The sequence below is a fragment of the Pteronotus mesoamericanus genome, unplaced genomic scaffold, assembly GCF_021234165.1.
Source record: "Pteronotus mesoamericanus isolate MK-2021 breed Mesoamerican mustached bat unplaced genomic scaffold, CSHL_Meso_final contig_1, whole genome shotgun sequence".
Lineage (NCBI taxonomy): Eukaryota > Metazoa > Chordata > Mammalia > Chiroptera > Mormoopidae > Pteronotus > Pteronotus mesoamericanus.
The window spans coordinates 1,944,672-1,965,842 of NW_026554998.1; the positions used below are offsets into that span (position 1 = coordinate 1,944,672).

The following is a 21,171-nucleotide window of genomic DNA, read 5'->3' on the forward strand; positions in this document are numbered from 1 at the left end:
TTTGTGTTGTTCAGAGATGTCTAAAGTTTGATCTTTGTTTTTTTAAAGATTAAAAAGCACTTGCCCCACTGTAAATATACAGCATGTAAAATTTATATAGTATATAAATGGCAGCAAATTAAACATTTTGCGTCTTATTTACTGCTGTTCGCCCCATTTGCTTACAGACCCGTCTCATGACGTCTTCCTGTCGCCTTTGCTCCCCTCCCGCCACCAAGCCCGAGCCACAGGCGGGCGGCGAGGGGTCGCTGGGCCCGGCGTCCCCGGCGGAAGAACCAGGTCGTGGACAGGCTTGTTTTGTTGAACAAGGCGTTTGGTTTTTATTTAGTGAACATAGTATTTTCAATTTGATAGCCACACACCCTCTGATTTTACTGTTTACAACAAAATACCGATATAGGATATTTTTTCATGCAAGTTGTGGGAGTATATACACTGAATAAACACTCCAGAAATCAATATATATGTACATTATTTACATATTAACTATTTACTGTAAATAGAAATGTCTTCTAAGAAAAAAATAAGAAAACGAGAATCACTTGTGGCTTCTGGTCTACAACAGACCTAACTTTTCAGCAAAGCACATCTATGTAGATATATGCATCTTAACTTTAAAAATATGCATTGCTTCATATGAAGCATTAAATGCTGCTGCGTCTACAAATAGCTTGCATTTGGACTTAGCTTGGTACCACGTCACACTGCTCAGAAATGCTCCGTGATCCTGAGGACACTGCTTGTCTGGGTCCAGGGCCATCCAGCGCCGCCCCGCTGCTGACCACAGCCAGCACCCCTCACTGCCGCGTGCGCACACACTCGCTCGCTCTCCCTCTCTCGCGGGGAGCACGTCTTTGGCCAGAACCAGGATAATTCAGCACCGAGCACAGGCGTGGGGCTGGGGCGCGGACGAGCGGGACCCTGCTGGGGCTCCGGCACCAGGCCCGCCGGAGGGTGTAGTGGGGGTGACGGCTACATGGCTGCGAGATTAATACTGTCACAGCGAAACCTGGCCTTAGAGGATCTCACGGAACACTCTGGTGGCAAGAGACGTAGCTTCTAAGCACCACGGTGCTCTGCACCGTTCCTGGGCTGCGGCCATCGAGTGAGTGTCCTTCACAGGCGACCAGGGAAACACTTCGTGTCGAGCGTTTCCTTAGGTTCGCTGCTCCCAGCCCCACTCTGAGGCCAAACCCAAAAGACAGAAGAGCCTTGTAGCCCCAGGATCCTACCTGGGTCCCACAAAGGACAGAGAGAATGTCCACGCGGGAAATACTGATCTGTCAGCGCCGAGGGCCACCCTGGGGGCGGGGCCGGCCTGGGGGTCGCGCTGTCCTCAGTGGCGTTCCGTGGGGGGGGCGTGGTCCAGGCGGCGTCTCTGTTTTCGCAGAAGACGGGAGGCCCAAGTGGCACACGTACCAGTCAGGCATTTCAAGGATGACTGGTCTTTCTCAAACACCGAAGTTCTGAATTTGAGGTATCAGTACAGTAACAAAGCCTAAGCGCCTGGGAATAAGCCATGAAAGCCAGTTTGACAAGCATGTTGGAGAGTCGCGGACTCCGACCCTTCGCGGGCTAGTGGGACTGAAAGCTACGTCCAGGGCAGCCGCACCGAAGCCAAGAGCCCGCAGCCGCCAGCCTCCGCAAGGCGACTCACAGGACAGCGACTTCTGCCACTGGAATCTTCGCCTAAGTGCACAGGTCAGCCTGAGGTTTTCTTTCTTGGACTTTGCACAGGGGTGTGAATTCAGGGCGTGCCCGCGGCCAGGGCAGGAGTAGGGGGCACTTCTGCGGGGCGAGGGGCCCACTGCCAGGACAACCCAGGCAGGCGGGGGCGGTCCTGGTGGCAGAAATAAAGCCCCCAGCAAAAAAAGGTGCCGTCACGAGCCCTGTCCTGAGGCCCAGAGACATCCTGGCCCTGCACGCGGGCCCCGGCCCCGTCCACTTGCAGCCTCAGTCCAGCTGGGGATGTGCGGGGGCCCCGCAAACGTGCTGCTGACGGCAGCCTGACCGCCTGGCTGGGGGCGTCCCCCAGCTCCCCCCGACCCCGTGCAAGCTGGGGGCTTAGACTAGTGTTTACAGGAGACCCCAAGGGCCACACGCTTTCCCTCCACATTAAAGGGGAGCAACTCTGAAAAAATGGAATAAGATTATTTCTAGTTACATACCTACTCGTTATATTAAGAAATCTGGTCAATCAGATCAGTGACAGAAGCATCCATTTTGCCCAAGGGTTTTGAATAGTGAGGACAGTGGTCATGAGCTGGCCCGGACCACGTGTTCCGTTGAACCGTGTGAAAGTGCTGCTTGTAGGGGAAGCAGTTGGGTGTTGGCAGTTTCCTACGGTTCGACAGACAGACATCTCGGCGGGGGTTCAGCGGTTACGGAACAGGCACCCCAAACTAAATTTTAATGATCGGTCTCTATGAAGTATCTGTGGGGCCACCCAGCCTGTGCTGAGGAGGCCCCAGGGGAAGCGGACACCTCAAGGAAACAGGTCACCCGCCTGTCCCAGGAGGGACGAGGGCCCCCACGGAGCAGCGGCGCGGGGAGCGCGCCCCGCCGGGCGCCTCACCCCCACAGGGGGGCCCCGCACCAGCGCCTGCCCCCGGCCGCTGCACCTCTGGCGTCTGCGTGATTCTTTGTCAGTGCACAGTAAATACTTGTGTCAGGAGTTAAATTTATAGCTGCCGTTCTAAAAATACTACTGTTAGAAAGTATTTCTCATTATAATTTCAAAATAGAAAAAGGCATATAAAAGCTATAATCCTATACATCTGAGAAAAAAATCTGAATAAAAATGGTAGCTGTTCCTTCCTGTTCTGATACGAGACAGCGGCTCCCAGAGCAGGGACTGCGCGACAAGCGGCGGCAGCGCGAGCGAGGGTCTGGGGACAGAGCGGCGGGCGGCTCGGCTCCCGGCGGCAGAGCCGCGCTCGCAGGCGGGCAGCGGCGCGGCGCACAGAGGCTCTGGAGAACCGGGGGCCTCGAGGCCACGGCGCAAGCTCTGGCTGCAGGAGGCCCCACGTCCTGGGGCGCCTCCTGGGAAAGGCTGTCGGGGGTCCGGGGTGTCGCGGGGAGGCCTCCCGGTCACTTTCTGCTGCGGGTTTGGTGTTTGGTTTTTTACCTGCTCAGGCCAGGAAAGCTACTTTTTATTGGCAATCCTCCGTTTCCGCGTAGCCAGCATGTCATAGAAAGGGTCCCTGCTGATGCTCGCTCTGGGGAGAAAGGGAAGCGACGCGGTTAGGAGGCTCCCTGCACAGCCCGCAGGCCCCCCGCTGAGGATGCGGTGGCCTCGGAGAGCGGCCGGGCCGGCTCCTGCGCAACAAGCCGTGCGCACAGCACATGCGCATACGCGTGTGCAGGCTCTCCAACTTCACACGTGTTAGCCCTGACCTCTGCGCTTTTCCATTCCACACCGCGAGTGCCCGGCTGCCGCTCGGGTTGCCGAGGACGGCCGCCACGGCGAACACAGGCCAGCGCGCGACCCAACACGGAGCCCGGCCACCCACACCGCGCCCCTGGTTTTGGAGATCTTGGGGGATCTTGTTGGATGGCTATGTAGGCTACTTGCTTTCTCTTCCTGCGCTTTAAATTCATCAATAAAGAGGGAGCCCTCCAAACCCTAGGCTCCCACCCCCACCTCAATAAAAGCAACGCCCGTACCCTGGCTGGGGAGCTCCGTCAGTTGCAGTGCCACCCGACATGGCCAGGTCACAGGCTTGATCCCCAGTCGGGGCACACACAAGAGTCAACCAGTGAACGCAGCAGTAGGAGGAGGAACAACAAAGCTGTGTTCCTCTCCCTTCCTCTGTCTCCAAAAACAACAAACAGCGCCCAGGCGTGCGCACGCTGCCCCCACCGCCCCGCCGGTTTGCCCAGCCCCAGGCGCATGGAGTAACTTCCAGATCTTTTAAGTAGTAACTCTGCCTCTTTTCAAAGTTTTCTAATGGCTACTGCCAAGGGCATCTAGCGATCCTTAGAATCACATGGCTATTTTCAATAACCGATTATCGATCGCCTGGAACAGAACAGGGGCCCACCCGGCGGACCGCGCCCCTCACCGGATGGACTTCATCCACTCCTCCTTCTCCTCGGGGCTGGGCGCCGAGATGCGGTACACCACATGGTTGCCCTCCACCACTCGGCCGTCCGCCTCCGTCTTACAGGCTTTGATGACCTGCCCTTTGTGGCTCGGGTTATAAAGCTCGAAACAGTTCTGGGGACAGAGAGGGACTGTCAGCGAGGGCATGGGATGCTCTCACGCCGCATCCCTGCCACCCTCCCCGCCCCAGGCTGCGGGGAGGACCGCGGCGACAAGAGAAAGGCGGCTCACGGGCTTCCGCGGGTCCTCCACCTCCCTGATGCTGAGGTTCTCCAGCGGGATGATGCCCCGGGGCTCCTTGTCCTGCAAGGGAGAGCGCACGGCCAGCTCACGTGGGCACGATCCGCGGTCCCTCGGACGCGGAGGGCGCCCGGCGGCCCCCCTCGCTTACCGTCGTGTACTCAAAGTAATAGAGACAGTTGTCGGTCAGGATGAACCACCGCCGCTTCCAGGTCTTCACGCGCCCGCCTGGAAGCAGAGGAGCAGAGAGAGCTCGTGAGTGGGTCTGCGCAGGCCGGGAGTCTGGGCCCCAGAGGGCGGGGCCAGAGCCCGCAAACTGCTGCGTTTGCAGAAAAGCCACCAGGCGCCACGCTCGGTTTTAAGTTTCCTTCTTTGTAAAGATGCCGGACCGTCTGACACTTAACCAAGTCCTGGACGACAGGTGGGCGCCCGGCCCGGCACTCCACTCGGGCCCCACGGGCAGCCCCGCCCCAGGCCCTGCGCCTCGGCCTCGAGCCAGCGGGGCGCCCAGCAACTCGGACGCGCCTCCTGCCAAGCCGGTCGTGATGAACAGGCTTCATCTCCCCACACTGAACGGCAACCGGGGGACACGGGTGCTGCCCGTCTGCCCGGACTTCCTCCAGTTAGGTCCGGGCCCTGATCGCATTACCAAGGGCTCTGGGCGGCCCCGGGACCCATCCATGCCAGCGGCCCCCCGGCCCAGGGAGTGCGAGGCTGAACTGCCCCCGACCGGCTGGGCCGCTCGCCTGCGTCTGTGCCCCTCACCGCGGGAGAGGTGGCCGTTCCACCCTGAACACTCAGCAAAGTGTCGCCCCTTCTGCTGGCGAAGGTCACAGAAAAAAAGAACACGCGCATGGTCACTGACTGAAGGGACCCGTGGGCACAGGCAGGAGGCGGCTCTTCCTGCCCGCTGCTCCCGAAGTGACAACGGTGACACTCGGGGTAGGGGGCAGGTTGGCCAGGAAGGCCTCTCGCTCCTCCTGGCGCCTGCGGGCTGCTCCTGAGCTCAGTGTGTGCGGCTCCAAGCGGGTGCGGGAGGAGCCCCGCCCCGGCCTAGTTCTCAAGGCCGAGGGTGCTGGCGGCTGGCTCTACAGACGACAGCTCCTCCGAGGCGTGTCCTCCGGGTCGGCCCCCCTGCAGGTGCAGGAGCGGTGCCAGCCTCACGCCCGCCGACCCGCCGCAAGGAGGGCCTGCTGTGCCACAGACGACGGACCCACACGCCCCCCTCGGAGCTGCAGAGAGGGGCCCCCCCACCCCGGCCCCAGGCCAGCACAGAGCAGGCCCTCCCGACGCGTCCCTTTCTCTGCGTGACAGGTCTACTCTGACCCACATTCCCATGTTTTTACACCAGATTCTCTCTCAAAACTCGTGACTACGAGGTGTTCTTTTGACAATGGAAGTGACACGCTGACGCCGCCACACTCTGGCAGAGTCCTGGGCCGCGGCCCCGAGGATGCATCTAGAATGAGAGGCCACTGAGCGAGCCTCCTGCTTGAGCCGCTCGAGCTGAGTGAGGAGCCCACGCTGCCCTGTCTCGCCGCCGGGGGCCGGGCCACTGTGCCCAGGCCGCGGGGGCCGGGCGGGGGCCAGCCTGGCGCATCTCCACCGCTGCCTTGCCGGTGACTGCCCACCTCCTGAGCCTTCAGAGAGCGACACCCGCCCATCTCTAGTGGCCAGGCCGGCGTCACCACTGCCAGGAGGAGACCTGTGGGGGGCAGGAGCGTCCTGGGCGGGACAGCTCTCAGCAGAGAGCAGACACAGGCTGCCAAGGCTCTCGGGGACAGGAGCTCCTGGCTCTCACCTGGCCAGTGGGCTTGAGGACTGAATAGCGCCACCGTCACGAGCGTTGTGGCTTCTGACGAGAACACCAGGGCCGTGGCTTCCCTCTACACAGACACAGGCACGTGGCCGTGGGAGCATGGAGGGGGCAGGCTCCAGCCCCCCGGGGGTCCCCGGTGCTGAGGCCCCATCCAGCCACCACATCAGGCCCCTGGGGCCCACTCAGCTCCTGGCGGCTAGGAGACTGCTCTGCGTGTGGACGTCCCGGCCGCTCGCCTGCTCAGCTGCAGGACGAGCCCTGTCGGCGGTACTGGACCGCACCGGCCGCCTGGCAGGTCTGCGCTGCCGCGGTCCCTCGGGGCGCGCTTGCCAACAATGCGGGAGCGGGAGCACCCACAGGCAGGCGCTGGTGCTTTGGGCGCATCCCTCCTCCCAGCCCCCCGGGGCCCCAGGCCGGATGGGATCTGAGGGTCCAGTGCACCCTGAAGGCCATTCAGGACTTCAAGTGCAAAGGCTACGCTTCCAGGTTTTAGGCGAAGATCCGGAACCTCCCCAACCTCGACACAGCCTGAGGAAAGTCGGAGGCGGCCCCAAGCCAGAGGCATGGACCTGTGGCGCACTCCCACGCCCGCCGTGCTGCGCCCGCGTCCCGCCTCGAGTAAGAGCGGAACCACCAGAACCCCCGTAAGCCTCGGTGTCCCACCATCTGTTCGCGTGCCTGGAGGAGACAGCGCTGTCACATCTCACAGGCTCTAATGTCACTGGGAGGCAGAAACCGCCCCCGATTCCACCCGTCAAACACCCTCCCAGGCCCTCGCATTGCCCAGCAAACATAAAAGCTACTCTGCTTCTTCGTCCGTGGTCAGGAAGCCTTTCAAACATTCTGGACTCTTTCCACGGGGGTGCAAGCACGTGCGGCTGCGGGGTTAGTGTGAAGGTTGGACGGCAGGGACGGCAGGGACGGCAGGGACAGGGCGCCACGAGCCCTCTCCCCGGGGCTCAGGCCTGCAGCGTGGGGGACAGGCTCAGCCCCACGCGGCATCCCCATGCGCCGGGCGAGGACAGCTGGCACTCAGGCCACTCCTGCCCAGCCCGGGGCATGGCTGTCACATTCACCGGCAAGTCCAAAGCCACATGGGTCAGATAAATGGCAGCCGCAAACCAGAGCTTCACACACACCGACCGGGCGCAAAACCAGGAGGGACGAGCAGCTGGGGAAGGGAGGCAGCCACTGGGTACGTACCTCCTACCGCAGGACAAGCAGGGACAGCCTGTCACAGAACAGAAAGGTGGGAGCCACAGGCAGAAGGAAAACAACAAGAAGGCACATTTAAACCCCTCGTTGAAAATCAGCCACACTGCACCACGCGGAGGCAGGCAGCGCGCAGGGAGAGGCACCTGCTCCTCGTGCGGAAAGCGGGGGCCCACACGGACCCTACGCAAGCCGTTTTCGGGGACGTTCGTGCAGCCCGACTGTCCTCCTCTGCCGCGGACACGGACAGACGGCCCCTTCGGAGGGCGCGATTCCCAGCAGTGGCCGGCAAGCCTGTGGCGTGCGGCCAGCCGCCGAGCGTGGCCCTTCCCTCATGACCTTCTCTTTAACGCTCTGCCTTCGCTTGGGGCTCGCGAGCGGGACTCGGACGGCACTTGCAGGAGCGGCTGTGGGGACCGCGAGGTCCGGAGCGTGTCCTGCCGCCAGGCGCCACTCACCCAGCTTCAGGAGCCAGCCCTCGCGGTCCGGGTTGAAGAACGTGTGGGTCAGGTCGTTGCCGTCGTCCTCCGGGATCTTGAATGGCTCATTCTTGATGCTCTCGTACAAGTTCTGCGAGGACAGGACACTGCGCTTCAGCGGGCGAGCGCTCTGTCCTCCCCGGGCGGCCGCCCGCCGGGACAGGGCCAGCGGCCTGGGCAGCGACCGAGGGGGCGGGGCCGGGAGGGGCGGGGCCGCAGCTCACCCTCAGCAGCTCCTCGGGCAGGTCCCTGCCCTCGTTGATGCCTCGGTTCATGGTGACGAAGCGCTCGGCCGTGGGCTTGTCCCTCACGTTGTGGTTGTGCAGGCTGGTGTTGAGCATGATGATGGCAAAGGACAGCACGTAGCACGTGTCTGAAAGGGGTCAGGGGGCGGGGGCTCAGCCGCGGGGGGCCGGCGGCTGGTCTGGTCGCTACGTCAGAGGCGGCCTGCGCGCAGGACCGCGGGCTCGGGGGCCACGGCCAGGGCCGTTCCGGCTGTGACACATGCCGGGTCGCACCCTGTCACCCACCTGTGGACTGGAAGACCCCAGGGTTGCACAGGCAGTAGCGGGAGGCGAACGCCTCCATCATGCGGTCGATTTTCTGGGCCTCCCCCGGAAGCCGGAAGCTCCACAGGAACTGCCTGGGGAGAAACGAAACCAGGGGATGGCGGCCGCTCCCAGGGTCCCGGCCCTGCCCACGGCCCCGGCAAGACGCCAGGCGCACGGGCAGGCGTGCGTCAGCGCAAGCAAGGCGACGCTGCCTAGAGACCCTCTGACCCCACAGCCCTCCTTCCGCTGTGTCCTGGGAGGTGACAGGTGACAGCCACCCACTGACACCTGCAGGAGTGAGTCAAGGCCTGTGGCTCTGGCCAGAGACCAGCCACGCCCGTGACGTGTCCCTGGACGGGCCGGCCCGCCCTCCTCTGTGAGGCCGAGTTTTCAGAAACTGGATCTAAACTTCGGAATTGGGCGGCAGCGTCCGGGACTGGCAGCGCTTGCTCAGCCCTGGGCGCTGCCGAGCACAGGGCGCGACACGGCAACGGCCCCGCCCGTGGGAGGGAACCGGCAGAGCTGCTAGATCTCCTTTAAAATGAAGACGGCAAAGGCCCTGAGAACAGCACGCAAAACCAGGGGCCCCACGGGCGGGCGGGCACGAGCCGCCCTCCCGGCTCACACACCGGCTCCAGCTCACACAGCCCGGACAGGCCAGGCCGGGGAGGGGCGCCGGCGCCTGCAGGGACCCGCGCGCCCCCTCGGAGTTCCCTGGCGTGGATTTCCGGCCACTTCTGCTCGGGCGCCAGCCCCTGCGGCCGCCGTCTCTATGACCGCATCCGACAAGGTACTCACCTTAAGGCCTGGACCAGGTTGAGGTCAGCAAACTCATGGAGTTCGACAAAAGCCTGAAGAACTTTAATGTTGAATTCATCCCTGGAAAGAAAGTAAGCGCCTTCCAGCCGCCGCAGACGTCTGCAAGCATTTTAATACATTGCGTACCGCATAGAAATCTCTAAGATATACGCCAGGGTCGAATGACCAAAATACAATGTAACTGCAATGCTTTATGGGTTAGTGCAATTACATAGTTTTTTGTAGATTGACCTGCACAGTTTCCACCAATGAGATCGCTTCATTCGATGTGGACAAGACAGTATGTTGACATCTAAAGTCCATAACAGATGGCGCATGAAAAACGAGAAAACTCGTGGGCGGTACGCGATGTGTTAAGACACGCGTTTCCCAAAGCCCATTCTCGTGGCTTCCATGCGTGTGACTGAAGGTTCAGGTTCTCCTTGCACATTGGTTTTTGCCTCAGCGCCCAGGGGGCTCCAAAGGGGGCTGACTGGACGTCACAACTGGTAGGAGTGAGGACGCAGAGACCACCATCTGATCCGACAGGAGCACGACCAGAAGGCCACTCCCCCGCCCCCGCCCCATCTCCACCTTCACAATCTCTGGGAGCGGACCCTCCAAAAGGCTGCGGACCTCATTCCAGGTCCGGGAGCATGTGGGAGGCAACCGATCGAAGATTCTCTCTCACACTGATATTTGTTTCTCTCCCCTTCCCCCACTCCCTCATTCTCTAGGGCCCACAAACATGTCCTCCAGACCCCAGGGCACAGAGATGTTGACGTTCAGGGGGAATCACCTCCCAGGTGACAGACCCCGAAGGGAGGTGGCCCGGTTGGTGGCACGCTGTCCCCAGCCTACCTCTCCCCCAGGTAGTCCCCGATGACGGTCTTGTTGAGGCCTTCCCCCTTGTACAGGAACCGGGCCACGTCCTCTGGGGAGCTCTGCAGCAGGTCGTTCTCGATGAGGAACTGAATGCCCTGAGGTGGGGCAGAGGCAAGGGAGTGCCACTTAGGACAGCGGCCGGTCCTCGCATTCCACAGACGGAAACGAGCACGCTGTTTGGACGCGGCACTGATACCGCCAAGGCCCCATGGCACGCTGACCCCGCAGAGCAAAGGACGCGCATCCTCCCTGGCCATTTAACAGGGGACGGGACAAGTAAGCGGTTAGTAGAGACTACGAAGTCACAGTAACACCCCGTTCCCAAGCTGAGGAGCGCGGCGCCCTTTGTGTCTGGGAAGACATGGCTCCTGTGGAGGGCCAGTCCGGCTCCCGCTCCCCACCAGCTGCCCTGGCCGCCCTTCCCTCCCAGGTCACCTCCCGGCCTCCTGTGGAGGCGTCCCCAAGACACGGTCCAGTGAGACAGGCAGACAAGCAGCCTGCAGGGAGACCTGAGGACGCTGCTGGCTTCCTGATACAGGGCACCCGTTAGCAGACACCGCCCCTTCCTGCCGAGAACACAGGCGTGATGACCTAACGGCTATCATAGGATGGACAGGCCGGGATGCACACAGGACCTGGGTCCTGCCGCCTGGAAGCCACGGGACCCCGTGCAGCCACCTCTGCTGTGTGAGAGCACAAGAGCCCTCCTGTGAGCCCTCTCCACGGGATTTACTGTTACCTGAGGCTGAGCATGTCAACAGGCTGCCGAGCTGCCGAGCCACACGCTGCCCGAGTCCAGGCGCACGGGAGGGGCCCACGGGACAGAGCGGAGCCCACGGGCCGTCCTGGCGCAGCTGGCCGGGCTCCGCCTCCCGGGAAGTCCTAACCACAGCCCGCGCTCGCCTTGGACACAGCTACCGAGCTGGCTTCAGGGCTTGCGAGGGGACAGGGGCGCTGTCCTCCACTTGCCTGGGGGCACTTTGCAAACTCAGAGAGCATCTTCCAGCTGAAACGCAGTGCCCCCCATACTCCCTCACACCCCGACCCACCTGAGAGTCTTTCCATTGTTTTTGGTTTTTAAAAACATGGATGTCTACAGCATCCCTATTTAGGATTTCTAAAAACCAGTGACAACCCACCCATCAGTGAATGCGAGAACAGACAGGAACACTGGTGCAGCCACCCACCGGAAGCCACACAGCCAGACGGAACACGCGCTCAGGCACGGGCGGACCTGAGGCCATGATGTGGAGTCACAGGACTCAGTGTATTTCCATTCATTTACGCAAAGTGTAAAAGGCCACACTGCCCTGTGGTGGAGAATTCACTCCCCCGGGGGAGCCACAGAAGGCACACATGTCCTGGGCAGTGGCCACACGGGGCTTCAAGAGGGTCGTGCATCCCTCCAGCCGTGTGAAGTCACCAAGTAACTATGCAGTCACAAGGCCCCGGGCACACCACCGGCCTACACGCCCCAGAGCCTAACGGGCTGGGGCACGAGGCTTTCATGGACTTCTCTGGATGCTAAGGCCGGCTCCAAAATTCTAAGCTCCCGAGACACCAGGGGGCTTTGGGAGAGTGATACGCAACAACCCCCACGGGTTTGAGAAAAGCAAGCCGGCTGGAGTAAAGCAACGTCTTCTGTGCTCGAAGGTTACGCTCAGAAGGCGGAGGCGGCCCCGCACGAAGCTCCAGGTCCCTCTGCGGGAGCCTGGGGCCCTGGTCTGAGAACACGAGGCGTCTGGGGGACACCAGGCGGGGGCTGGAACAGAGGTCGCAGCCAAAGGCCACAGGCCAAGCGAGGAGCTTGAAGGGAGAGGGGCCACGCCTGTTTCCTAGAATCTCTGTCACTCTTCCCTGTTTCGGACCATGGATAGGGAATGTCCTATCGTATGGCTTTGATGATATTTCTAAAGTAAGAGAATATCCTGTTTTTAATGTTTCCTTCTGCTGCTTCTGCTCGGCCTGGCTCCTCCCTTGTCAGTCCTGGTGGGTGAGCTTCGTGCCTCGCCCACCTGCCGGTTCCTGTTGGCAGTTGCCCACCTGTTTACGGTTCCCCCGGAGCCTTGCTGACTGGTCTGCCTCCAGGACTCGGGCCGCGGGGCAGGTGACGCAGCCAGGTGGTGAGCTGCTCCCAGCGGGGAGGTGTTCCTCCCCTCCCCCCTCAGCGATGTAGCCCAGAGGGCGCAACCTGTTTTCATGGGCCACGTGCCCCTCACTTTCTGCCGCCCGAGGGACACACTACCGCTCGCTAAACTCGCACAGGTGGCCTCCTCCACCCCCACCCCCACCCGCTGCTTCTGGGCGCGCTGGCCCCTGCTTGTTGCAGGTCCTGCATCTTCCAAGGCACGTCCGGGAAACCAGGCACACAAGGAAGGGCCCCCTGCTCTCGGCAGCCTCCCCCTCGTCCCGGATGAAGCCAGCGCTGCTTCTGGGCGTCCGAGCACCTGCACAGCCAAAGCTCCTCACTCAAAATGTTATCGCTGTGACCTAAGCAATTTCCTGCTGGCCTGAAACGCCTTTGCTGGGACAACCGCCTTGGGTTGCACAGTGTCACATGGTTTGCTGGGTGCATGGGATGGGGTGGGGGGTGGGGGGGATATAACTGAATTGTGTCTGAAGGACGGGACATCATCTGCTGCTCTGGACTGAAGGCCTGTGTCCCCTGAAAACTCAGGGTGGCTGCCCTGACCCCCGTGGGGACGGAGCTAGGAGGTGATTTGGGCTCAGTGAGGTCACGAGGGCGGGGCCCTGGCCTGACGGGACTGCTGCCCCTGCACACAGAGACGCCAGGGCGCGCCTGGTGCCAGGACGGGGGGTGCCAGGCCCGGCCCCGCGGGCACCCTCGCTGCCGCTTCCCCCCGCAGGGCTGGGAGCACAGTCATTTCCGCCTGCGGCGCACGCAGGGCGGCTGCCGCTGACTAACCCGCACGCTGCCACCGCCAGGCCTACGAAAGCGAGAACTTCAACCGTTTTTCCCGGCAAAAGCAAACCTGCAGACGAAGCACACCATCCGCTTTCAGCGGCACCATAGTGACGAGTAAGTTGTCGAATGACACTGATGACCGACGTTCTGAGAAAATCTCTGCGGCGAGGACTGCGAACGGGGCTCCCTGCCTCCGCTGCCCTGGCCCCTCCCGCCGTGGGCCACCTACACGCACCCCCCAGCCCCCCGAGGGCGCAGGAGCCTGGGGGCAGTGGCTCGGGCATGAGCGGCAGAACGGGCTCCGGGCCCAGGACAGTGGGAGCTCCTGCGCCTCGGTCACCCCCATCGGTGAGGCGGTGCCTGCAAGGACGGACGCGCACCAATCCAAGCACTTCCTTCCTTAGTACAGTTCCCCGTAAGCATCAGCCCCGAGGCTGCAGACCCGACACGCGGCGTCCGTCCGTCCGTAAAGCAAGCCGACGGCGGGCCTGGCAGGCACGGAGGGGCCTCGGGGGCGGCGGCGCCCCCCCCGCTCGCCCGCCTACACCACGGAGTCCGCACACCCTGCCCCCACGCGCCATGCGACGCCGTGGCCTGCGGACTGGCTCAGGCGGGAAGCAGGGGGCTCACTCAGCCTGGCTTCGCTGCAGGGCTGGCTCCGGGTGGCCTGTCCTGGCCCAGAACCGCACCTGGAAGAAAGGGCCTTTTGGTCCGGGGACCAGCCCAACGGATGCTTCTGCTTCGCCCCGTTCACGAGCAGCCTGTTTCCTGATAAAAACCAAACACCGGCTCTCTGCGTTTCAAAGGCGCCACATGACCACCTTAGTCCAAAAGGGAGAGGCTGTTAGAGTCGGCCGGCCAATCAACGCCTCGCAGGCCAGGCGCCGAACGCGTCCGCTTACCTTTTTGGGGTCCATGTTGAACTTCTTCCTCCCCATGGCTATGTGCTTGTTCCTCTGGGAGGTTTTGCTGGGCATGGAAATAACGAGGACACCGTCACCAGTCGCAGCACACGCCCCCAGGCGCCCGCCCTCGCAGCCCTGCTGAGGCCCAGGGGGCCCTGCCTGCAACTGGCAGCTTCTTTGGAAAAAGCCGACCGAGAGGGCGGCAACTTAAGACACGCACAGCACCTTGCTGTGCAGGAAGTCACCTGTGCGAGGCAGTTCCCAGATGTGAGCAGCTGCACTGCTCCCTGAACCGAGATGGACTAGAGGAAGCCGGGGGGGGCCCCACGTCCCTGCCCCCCACCCGCCCTCCGCGGTGGGTTTACCTCTCCTCCACAGAAGTCAGATTGTCGATCTCGGTCATCACTTCAGCAATCTCATATTTCAGTCTCTATCAAAAGAGAAGGGATGCTGAGGCGGGGCAGGGCCTTCCCCTTCCTCCTCCCAGGCTCAGAGAAACGCCAGCCCCCGAGGCCTTGCCTGGACGCCCCGGGTCTGGACAAACCCACGCCTGTGCACGCGGACGCGGACGCAGCCGCCTCGTCAGCGCTGCCCGGCGCAGGAGGAAGAAACGTTAGGTCTCGTCCCCCCGTCGTTAGGAGATCGGGGCGTCCACGACGCGGGTCCTTGAGTGTGTGTGTGTGTCAAACCAAGAAGGGACCCCAGGGAGGACGTCATGGGGCTCGGTGCTAAAGCCGGGGGGCGCTCAGATGCACGAGAAACACCACAAGGGAACAGACTTCCCTGTCCCTCCACGTGGCTCCGCCACGCGCTGGCCAAGTACTTTGTCAACCCTCCTGACCCCGCTAGGCCTCGGCGTTCTCAGCTCGAACACGAGGAGCACAGGGCTCCCGGAGGCTCCGCGGGCGCCATCATGGCGGGTGTCCAAACAGACCGCCGACCTGAAAACACAGAGTCCCGCCAAGGCTGCGCCTGCTGGCGTGTGGCTGGGAGGGTCGTAATACGGTGTGGTAACTTACAGTTTTAATTCGAACAGTTCACCTAACATGTCCTATGATGTGCTTGGGTGGGATACTGTTATGTTACAGAATGACATGCTTATGACTTTGTAATAAAAGAGTTTGTTATAAAAGAGCGTCATGTGTGCCAGACCCTGTATATTCTTATTCCTCCAACCAAAGCACCTCGCCTGGGCATCTGATTTTTCCAAGCACGAAGGGTAACCTTAGAAGAAAAAGTTCCACGAATTATCATTCAAACACAAAGAAATTTTTATCAGAAGCCCTTTTATTTTGTGTGCCAAGAAACTTCAGACTTAAAATGCGGCTCCTAGAAAGGAGCTATTGTCTGGACAAGGCTCGGTCGCGCAGCCAGGGGCCCGTGAGGCCACGTTTACTTTGGCACAGCAGCGACAGAAGCTTCTCCAAGAAGAGCCACACGTCTGACAAGTTCCCAGGGAGGCCCGAAGGGCAGCAGCGAGCCACGGGTCTTCTGAACGATTTCGGCAACAAGTGCAGGAAGGCGCTCCTCCCTGGCGCCTCCTGGGGGCCCCGCCTGCCCTCTGCACACACAGCGTGGGGAGCCCAAGGCTCAGCTACCTGTGCTGCTCGCCCCGGCTGGCGGGCACCTGGAGCCCAGCTGGGACCCCACTGGGGCGCAGCCACCGACGGCAAAGACGCCTGCGTCACCGAAACGGGACAGCAGCGCTCTAGGTGCTGGGGCTGCTGCTACACAAAACCAGGCCTCGCCACACAGCTGTAGAGAGCGATGCGCCTGCAGGGTGCTGCTGCTGTCTACAAACGGCTGCTGGGGCTCGGGAGGCGCGTGCCACCTGCAGCTGACTGCAGGTCTGAGCGCGGCCCCGCCTCACCCGCCCGAGGCTCCTGCGCCGTCTCTTCGGGCGGCTGGGAGACACACACACTAGACACCCATGTTTTTACACTGTCACGAAGCTGCTTGATTTACTCTTTGACCCAAAAGCCAATAGTCAAAGATTTTTTTTACCTCGATGTCATCAATAAGTTCCTTTTTTCTTCGACGGATGTCTAAAAGTTCTTCCCTCTCTTCTAAGGAGAGGTCTTCAGGCACTGAAAGAAAAAGGAACCAAATTAACAACTGAGGCAGCAGCCCGGAGGACAAGTCGGCACTGCTTGGGGACGGTGAGGCTGGCCCAGGACCGCGCCGGCGACGTGGCGCATAGGCACAGAGCCCTCAGGCGCGCGGCGCTGCTTGCGATAGGAAACCAGCCTAAATCCTACTCGTAAGAAATGAATAGATTATCGTATTTATGAAACAGAAGCCCACACAGTTAGGAAAAAAGGGCTGAACTCAGTCTCTCGATACAGAGGAGCCGCACAAATCACACGGAGCAGGCGAGAGCAGGCTGAGGACGCCGGCCGCACGCGACACCTGCGGCCGAGGGCCCGGCGGACGAGGCGCTCTGCGCCACGTCGGACGTGCGCACACCTCACAGCGGGGCACAAGTGAATACGCAGGAAAGACGGACGCTAAGGTCCTGACGGCGGCCCCTGCGGAGAAGGCTGGGGGAGGTGGAAGCACATCCCAGGGGGGTATCGGGGCGTTTCGGGGCAGTGGGTGAAGGGTGGCTGGTATGTGGGTATTTGCTGAATTTTTTTTTTTTATTGGCACAGTTGTTCATGATATCCTCTTACTAATGATTAACCTCTGCAGTATTTTTCATTCCTACTAGGTCTATATTCCCTTTTCTCTGGTCCGAGTCATACACTGTTAACGATGGCGGAGTCCTTTTCCACCGTTGAATCCAGACTGGCTTTGGGACTTCCTTTGACCAAGAGGACAGGGCCCAGGTGACACTGTGCAGGGCCCAGAACCTCCGCTCTCCTGGATCCCTGGACCACTGTGCTCTGGAGAAGCCCTGGCCAGCAGCCCTGAGAATAAAATCTGTTGTGCAAAGAAACCACATGCAGAGGGGCCCCGGACCTCCCAGCCGGTGCGGCCCCGCGGCGAAGGCCCCGGACAGGTGGGCGCGGTCCTGGGAGGCGTGCGGCCCCGGACCCACTGGCCACCTGCGTCCGTGTGAGGGACCGGGACCCGGGTAGGCCCTGGCCTGCTTGCAGGGGCCACAGCTGAGATAGCAACCTGGTGTTATTTTAAGAAGATCACTGAGATACTTTGTTACACAGTCCTAAGTAACTGATACATTTACAATGAACACAGATGGAAAAGGGACCAAGGTTTAAACCTGGACATAAAGAAACACACAAAAAAAATTGCAACAAGCATCTTTAAAGCATAGGAATACCTAGCAATCGAAGGTAAAAGGGAAGAGGGTGAACTACCAGACAAACCTTACTAACAAGAAGTCGGTCCTGCTGCATTAATACAGGCAAGACAGACGGAGAGAGTCACTGATTAATGACCTAATATTCAATTAATCACACAATTAATAAGTCTGAGTTTATGTATCTAACAAAATGGCCCTAAAAATACGTTAAAGCAAAAATCAGCAGAGGTACATGTGAAAAAAAGATACAGTTTTGACTAATACAATGAACAAGCTTGAACAGACATAATACACTTCATCAATTTAAAGATGCACATGTAGAACAGCACTGAAATGAATCGTGGCGTACACAGGTCACTGCTCCATGTCTGTGAACATGCTTATCACTGCCTGAGGCACAGCAGAACTGCTACTCCTTGACGTTTTTGTCAAAAACACAACTTAAGAACCAAGCACCGGATGAAGCAACATGAGCTGGTTACTGCTTCAAACCTTCACTGACACCTTCCGGTAAGATCGAGAAAACCTCAGCTGGCCCTGCCTGGTGTGACTGAGTGGACTGAGCGCTGGCCTGCGAACCAAAGGGACGCCGGAGTCAGCGCACAGGCCTGGGTTTGTGGGCCAGGTCCCCAGTAGGGGGCGCACGAGAGGCAACCACACAGGGATGTTTCTCTCTTTTTAACATAAACTAAACACTTGTTGGCAGGTTTACTGAAAGGCAAGTAGTTTTCTCCATTACTAGAAGTAAGCAAAAGTGAGTAAGAATATTTCACCACTTCTCCACTTGCATGGCAAGTAGGTATTTCCACACACACTCCCCAGAACGGCAAGAACCGGTAACGCACATACCTGCAGCCGTCAAAACCCTCCACCTTGTGACCTCCGCGTGGCAGGCCAGGACGGTCTTTTCGGGTTCCACACACAGGAGCCTCACCGACTCCCAGCTCGGCCCCACTGGCTCCTTCTTGACAACCTTCTGCACAAAAAGCAAAAGCATGCCCACGCAGGGAAGGGCGACGAGACACAAAGGGCCAGAAAAAGCGGCTGCAACCCCCCACCACAGAGACTGTCGCAGACAACGCTTCAGACCCAGCCCTTCCGAGCGCGCACGTGCACGGTGTCTAAGAACACCTTTAACAGGGTGATGCTAATGCCAGAGACTCCGATGGGGCAGGCGGCCTGGGGGCCAGGCTGCGTTTCAGGGCCACGTACTTCTTGTAATTGGTGCCTCACCCTGTCACTTCTCCCCTTGACCACGCAAACCGGCGCTTTATAAAAGACCATTCCTCCCTTTAAAACAACTCTGTGAAGATACGGTAATCAGTAAAAACTAAAGAAAAATCTCAAATATTATAGGACCAAGGCAAGTCTTACATGAAAACTAAGTTTCTTAGGTCACAATTTAACCTCGATCCTTCTTAGTTTATTTTAAATCGAAACTCACTCCCAAAGGGAAAGGACTGTACTCATTAATGCAAAAGTTAACCTAAATAGCAAGGCCTAAGCGAGAAAGGACGGCTAGCTTTCTCATACACCCACTTCATTTTTTAGAAGATTTTATTTATTTATTTTTAGAGAGAGGAGAAGGGTAGAAGAGGGAGAGAAACATCGATGTTAGAGGAAAACATCGATCGGTTGCCTCTTGCACGCCCCGACCTGGGGACCTGGCTCACAACCCAGGCATGCGGCCCGACTGGGACTCAAACCAGCGACCTTTAAGTTTGCAGGACGACGCCCAGTCCACTGAGCCCCACCCATCGGGCCTTCCACTTAACTGCCAATGCTTACATTTTAAGCCATCTTCAAGCACTCCATAATTAGCTGACAAAACCGAAGTGTGACCGTGTTCCGCACCCACTTTGGCCGTCTGTCACCTGTCACAGGGGCGGGCAGCCGGCACTGAAGCGGGGAGAGGCTGGGGTTGAGTGCAGAGAGGCCTACGCCCTCAATCTCCCACAACCTTGTTCCTGAAGCCACGCCCTCTCTTATCTCTAACTGCTCCCTTCCTACCAGCTTCCTTCCCTCAATCCATAAACATAAACACATCCAGGTCGCTGGGGCCCATCCCCCAGAACCCACATTCCTCGGCGTTATCGCACGATCTCTCGTCCCGTCCCCTCGCGTAAACCGTGAGAGAGGTCTGCCCTTGCATGCTGCTTCGTAAACAAAGACAGATTATCTACATATCATTAATAAGCTTGAGTCAGGAAGTCTGCACTGAGTGCACTGAAGCCCCAAGGCCGACAATGTGGCACCGATGCGAACACAGGTGGACAGACCAACGGAACAGAACATAAACCCTTAAAACAGAACCACGTACACGGAAGACTTCAGAGAGCAGTCCCTTCAACGAACAGAGCCGGGACAATGGGGTGTCCCCGTGTAAAGATGACGCTGAGCCCCTATCTCATACCAGCTACAAAAAGTCACTCAAAATGGATCAAGGAGCTAAACAGAAGAGCTAAATCTACAAAACTCTTAGAAGAACACACAGGGTCACACTCTCATGATGAAAGGTTTGGCGATGCATTTTAGATACGACACCAAAAGCAAAGGCAACAAAACAAAAAATAAACTGGGCTGCAAAATTTAAAACGTTTGTACATCAGACCCTGTCAAGAAAGTGAAAAGACAACCCACAGAATGGGAGAAAGTATTTGCAAATCATATATCTGATAAGAGTTTAGCATCCAGAATATATGAAGAACTCTTAAAACTCAACAGTCTAAAAATCTGAAAGCTATGAACAGACATCTCTCGGAAGGTAGAACACCCAACCAGCACGCGAAAGCTGTCCAGCACCTCAGGAAGTGCCAATCAAAACCGCGATGAGACTGCGCTTCACACCCACGGGACGGCTATACTAATATTTTTAAAAGAATATTAACTTGGCAAGGACGTGGAGCAATCGGAACCTTTGTACTTTGCTGGTGGGAATGTAAAATGGCACAGTAGCTCTGGAAGACACCTTAGCAGTTTCTCAGGAAGGCAAACACGGAATGGCTATGTGGCCCAGCACCCCTCAGAGCAGGGGTTTCCACAGGCGCTGCGCGCGCGCGTGCTCCCAGGAGCACTTCGGCCAGGAGGGCGGAAACAAGCCGAGGTGCACCCGCAGGCGAGTGGGCGGACGAGCTGTGGTATGACCATACCGTGCAGTTTTATTCTGCAACACAAAACGCCTCCTGAAACCTGCTACCACACAGAGGAGCCTCCAAAACATGCCGCGTGGAGGAAGCCAGATGCGAAAGACCACACACACTGTCCGGCTCCGCTGCCGTTAAATGCCCGGAGAGGCTACATCGGCAGAGGCTGGGAAGTCAGTGGTGGCCGGGCTGGCACAAGAGCGGGCCGTGGACAGGCTGCGGGTCCTGTCGGGCGACGGAAACGTCCTGAAACTGCCTGGGCCACGATTCCCCAGCTCTGTAAATTCACTAGAAGTCCCTGAAGTGTACGCTTTAGGTGGGTGAGCTTTATGGTGTATAAATCGTACCTCAGTAGAGCTGTTAGAGAAGGTACAGGTTGGGCCAGTCTACTGGTGTCGGCCTCGGTCCCCAACCCCGTGCACGCGCCTGCTTTTCTTCCCCGCGTCCTGTTTCCCAGCGGAACCGGAAAACCGGAACACACAGCACGCAGTGGGCGGCCCCGGGCAAACCCTAAACCACGCTCAGCCTGTCAGATCCTGAACAGGACGCCTCATACTAATAAAGTCTGAACTACAAGATACACCAAGGCTACAATGGTATTTCTGTCAAGCTGTCCAGCGAGATGTGTACACAGGCCCCATCACACAGACAACGAACTGTTTACAGAAGCTGCTCTGGGTGCAAAGGCCAAGCTACGGATAAACAGTTTCCAAATAGGCCTCACCTTACTTACCAGGAAACTTGTAAACATTACACGTGGAGAAGAGTCTATGGTGAAAATATGTTTTAAAAAGAAGAAAAGGAAATGTCTCCAGACGAAGAAAAAGCAATCTGAGATGCCCA

General features: G+C 59.0%; 1 protein-coding gene across 2 annotated transcripts in view; it reads right to left on the reverse strand.

Annotated features, from left to right (window-relative positions):
- Nucleotides 1-292: 292 nt before the first annotated feature.
- Nucleotides 293-21,171, reverse strand: part of CYTH3 (cytohesin 3) — a 47,757-nt gene continuing 26,878 nt past the window's right edge. Inside the window, exons 2-14 of one of the 2 annotated variants that reach the window (XR_008528782.1) lie at nt 15,925-16,007; nt 14,286-14,350; nt 13,918-13,984; nt 10,066-10,184; nt 9,205-9,285; nt 8,386-8,498; nt 8,080-8,228; nt 7,835-7,946; nt 4,497-4,573; nt 4,337-4,408; nt 4,065-4,219; nt 2,169-3,218; nt 293-1,506 (exon numbers count right to left, since the gene is read on the reverse strand). Coding sequence is in view for 1 of the 2 variants with exons in the window: in XM_054569970.1 (XP_054425945.1) it covers nt 3,146-3,218; nt 4,065-4,219; nt 4,337-4,408; nt 4,497-4,573; nt 7,835-7,946; nt 8,080-8,228; nt 8,386-8,498; nt 9,205-9,285; nt 10,066-10,184; nt 13,918-13,984; nt 14,286-14,350; nt 15,925-16,007 (1,166 nt within the window). In the remaining variant the exon portion in view is untranslated. Of the gene's footprint in view, nt 3,219-4,064; nt 4,220-4,336; nt 4,409-4,496; nt 4,574-7,834; nt 7,947-8,079; nt 8,229-8,385; nt 8,499-9,204; nt 9,286-10,065; nt 10,185-13,917; nt 13,985-14,285; nt 14,351-15,924; nt 16,008-21,171 lie in introns of both variants that reach the window. The other variant, XM_054569970.1, reaches the window with a different exon arrangement.